At 26.6% G+C, this 4,233-nt stretch overlaps 1 protein-coding gene across 1 annotated transcript; it reads left to right on the top strand.

The window, feature by feature from the left end:
• Nucleotides 1–801: 801 nt before the first annotated feature.
• Nucleotides 802–3,759, top strand: LOC127143935 (pectinesterase inhibitor-like). Its single transcript, XM_051079239.1, has 2 exons — nucleotides 802–1,296; nucleotides 3,622–3,759. Exons 1-2 carry the CDS (start codon nucleotides 802–804, stop codon nucleotides 3,757–3,759), a joined length of 633 nt encoding a protein of 210 aa, XP_050935196.1.
• The last annotated feature ends 474 nt before the right edge of the window (nucleotides 3,760–4,233 follow it).

The raw sequence follows: 4,233 nt of genomic DNA, 5'->3' as shown, positions 1-4,233 counted from the left end.
CCAAATAATTTTTCAACTTCTTCATTTGATTCAATTATTGTTTCTAATTAGTTCGTATCATATTATGTACTTTGTTGTATATGTATATTGTCAACCAACAACAAAAATTTCATTTTTTTAAGGCTGCAATATTTCTTCATTTGATTGTGTATTTCTATTGGCCATGTAAATTTTGAACCGAAAAATAGATATTTAAAAACTTTCACTTAGAAATTATCCTTTGAAAACTTATTTTTTTGGATTCGGTGATTAGACAATAATTTTTTTCTTATGTTTCATTAATTTTATAAACACGTCATTTAAATTTCAATTGCTTAAATAAAATATTAAAAAAATTCTTGAATAGTTAAACTCAATTTGAACATTTTATCTAGAGAAGACGATACTTGATTGCTTCTTAACCATTATACTTCTTTATAGTTAATTTGACGGGTATACTTACACTTTACACCAAGTTTTCGGCATCATACATGGTCAGAAAATTCAATTTTTAACATCTAATTAGTTGTATCTTTTCAAATAAATAAATAAAACATATCTTAGTTGTATGCAGGTAAATTTTTTTTTTGACAATTATGATTATTCAAGAATTCGTTTCGGTTATTTTTTGAAGATAAAAATAACAAATAATAATAATAATAAAACCAACAAAAGACTAAAATAGGCTTTAACTATGTAATTACAACTTCCCTTTCTACTCCCTAGGAAAAAACCATTTCTCTAAATTTCATCTATATATATGTGTGTATTGATCAAAATGACCCATAGGACACAATATTGAGAAAGAACAAAAAAATTAAAATGGCCAATAACTCTTGTCTTATCATTGTCTCTCTCATTGGAGTTCTTTTTTTCACCATCATTTCAAACGTCGAATCATCTAATGACGTCATTTCCACCATATGTCCAAAAACCTCAAACCCACCATTTTGTTCAAGTGTGTTGAAATTTGCAGGCACTACAGATCTAAAAGGCTTGGCTGTATACACCTTAAACCTTGCCCATACAAATGCTCGCAAATCTTTGACCTTAGCCAAGTCACTTGCAACAACCACCACCAATCCTCAACTTAAGCAACGATATTCGTCTTGTGCTGAGAGCTACGATGAAGCTGCTGGTGACATTGAAAATGCCCAAAAGGACTTGGCACTTGGTGACTTTAATGCTATCAATATTGTAACTTCTGGTGCCATGACAGAGATTGACGACTGTCAGGATAAGTTTGGGCAGCCGCCGAAAGATACGTCGCTTTTAAAGAATGACAAGACTCTAAACGATATATGCAGCATTATTTTGGTTATATCCAATCTTCTTTGAGGGCTATGTACTTTTGAGATTTTTATCAATAAAGAAAATGAACCTTATTTTTTAAAATAATAACATTTACAATGTAATGGTATTTAAATTGATTATTTTAGTTAATTTTTAGATGATAAAAAAATCAATTAATAGATAAATTTAACTGATCAAAATAACTGAATAAAAAATCTTACTTAAAAGACAATGTCTCTAATAAACAAATATAGACTTATATCAATAGATAATTCTAACAAACGAAAAATGACTGAAATTTTCATTCAGATAATTCACATAATATAACACATATTAAATTTACATGACGTTTCAAGAATACCTTCAGCCATTTAGTTTACTGATTCAAATTTATATAGCATATAGTTGCTTTAATTGAATTGTTATATTTGAAAATAAATTTAGTTTTAAAAAATAACTAGTAAGCTATCATTTCAATATTTGACAAGAGGAAAAATACGTATAATAAAATGGAAGGAATGAAGCATTTTAAATAATAAATATATTAAATGTATATATTATCGTTTAACTAAGATCGTTGAATGTATATATAATTAAAGTAATAATTAAATTAAAAACAAATAAAATAACCAAATAGAAAACATCAAATCAAACTTAAATAATTTATTTAATTCGTTAGATGTGATATAGTTACATTAATTAGAATTCAAATAACAAAGAAAGGAAAATCATTAATTATATATTAACTTATTGTTCTATTAAAATGACCAATTCCAATTTCAATCTTAGAATCTTTGGTTAGTTTTAGAGTTTTTTCTTTTCTTTTCTACAATGTCATTTCTCACATGGTGATGACACGACGACAAAACATCAAACGTTGTAGCATCAAGCATATGCCCAAAAACTAGAAATCGATCATTTTGCACTAATGTGTTGATATCTCCAGACCCGAAAGTGTTAGCCACTTACACCCTCAAACTTACACGTACAAATGCAAAAAAAACTTCTCTAAATTTGGCTAAATCTCTTGTAGCAACGATGACCAATTCTCAACTTGAAAACTAATATTTCTCTTGCTATGAGAGCAATGAGGAGGTCGTGGGCGATAATGAGAATGCTAAAAGTAATTTGGCCATTAGTGATTCCAATGGTGTCAATATGACAACTTATGGCATCATGACAGTGGTCGAGAACGGTTATTTTGGTTATATGCAGCATTATTTTGGTTATATATACTTGGAGATTTTAATTATCAATAAATAAAATGAAGTTTAATTTTTAAAATAATGACATTACAATGTGATGGTGATTGGAATCGACTAATTTGGTTAATAGATAATTCTAACTAATCAAAATAACTAAATAAAAAATAAGACTTGAAAGACATTGTCCCTGATAGATAATTACAGCTTTTTATTTTGCCAAACTTAAATTTTGGGTAATTATATATATATAATTATCCTCTAAAACAATTTACTATTGATAATTATATTTTTGCCATGAATAATAATATAAATAGTAGGTTTTCTTAATTTATGGTAACAAATTATTTTGGGTAATTTTTTTTTTTTTTTTTTTTTGCCAAATTTAAATTTTTGGTACTAACCAAGCTAAATAAGAAACAATCAATTATTTCATTTTTGAATTGGAGGTTTATCACCAAAATAAGTTCTTAATTTTTTATTTCATAAAGATAGAGAAGCGAACTTCTAAATTTGAATAATATGTCCACCGCTAAACATGATGATTTCTACCACTAAATTCTTTGAAAGATTAGATGTAATTTATGGATATAGGAGGTTTGTAAAATCGTTAATATTTGGAAGTTAAATAAAAACATTATTTCATAATTGAAACAGTGGATCCGACTCCCGTCAAATATTCCACTGTCATGTGTCTTTTTATCATATGTAATTATATTTATATTCCATAAATAGTAACGTAGAATGTGAGTTTTCTTAATTTACTAATAAATTATTTTTTTGTAACTTTTTCTTTTTCCAAACTTAAATTTTGGGTAATTATATATATAATTATCATATTTACTTTCTCATTATCTAAAACAATTTGTCGTATGTGTTGTAATTCGGACTGTGATCAAATAGAGTAAGATTGCAACTAAAGGAGATTGAAAACAATAATAATGAAGAAGAAGAAGGGAGATGATGGAACACAAGGATTTTACGTGGAAAACCCCTAAACAAGTTAGGGTAAAAACCACGGGCAAGGATAGAAGAATTCACTATATAAAATAGGAGTTACAAAAACTATCTTTCTATTTTATATTTCACTCAACTTGTTGGAGATTTTGGGATGGATTGGCAATTATGGGTTCTTACCTATTTATAGCCAAAAGATACTTGGCCATCAAGCAAATCCAATGGCTCTAATTTGTCCTTGATATATATGTACGATCTAATGGTTCCAAATATTCTAGAGAGATGTGAAAGATCCAATGGCTATAAATTATTCTTGGAGAAAGTGTGAGATCCAATGGTCCAAAAATTTGTGTTAAAAAAACTTCTTGATAATTCAAGATAATTATTAAACAGTATGTAATTATATTTGTTTCATAAATAATAACATAAAATGTGGGTTTTTCCTAATTTACTCGTAAGAAATTATTTTTTGTAACTTTTTCTTTTGCTAAACTTAAAATTTGGGTAACCAGGCTAAATAAGAAGCAAAATCAATTATTTCAATCTTTTTTATTTATTTATTTTAAAATTGCACTCAACTAATATAAAATTGCAATCTTAAAAAAAAATTACATCAACTTTAAAATTTAAATTTCAATGGTTACAAACTTACAATTTTTATTTTTATTTCATTTCTAATTTATAAACTTTGTTTTTCATTTTGCAACAACATATTTTTAAGAAATATAGCATTGTTTTGGGTCACAAACAATTTGAATTTCATTAAAAAATTTATAAAATTTCTAGTTAATGGGTGCATTTT

The sequence above is a fragment of the Cucumis melo genome, chromosome 11, assembly GCF_025177605.1.
Source record: "Cucumis melo cultivar AY chromosome 11, USDA_Cmelo_AY_1.0, whole genome shotgun sequence".
Lineage (NCBI taxonomy): Eukaryota > Viridiplantae > Streptophyta > Magnoliopsida > Cucurbitales > Cucurbitaceae > Cucumis > Cucumis melo.
The sequence above is the reverse complement of the archived record's forward strand: the minus strand, read 5'-3'. Positions and strand labels throughout refer to the sequence as shown.

Bases quoted from the DNA above. Each gene is read 5' to 3' on its own strand.
- LOC127143935 (XM_051079239.1), top strand. From the start codon at position 802: ATGGCCAATAACTCTTGTCTTATCATTGTCTCTCTCATTGGAGTTCTT. The intron at 1,297-3,621 runs GTTATATCCAAT...ACCTATTTATAG, and splicing joins ATATATGCAGCATTATTTTG to CCAAAAGATACTTGGCCATC.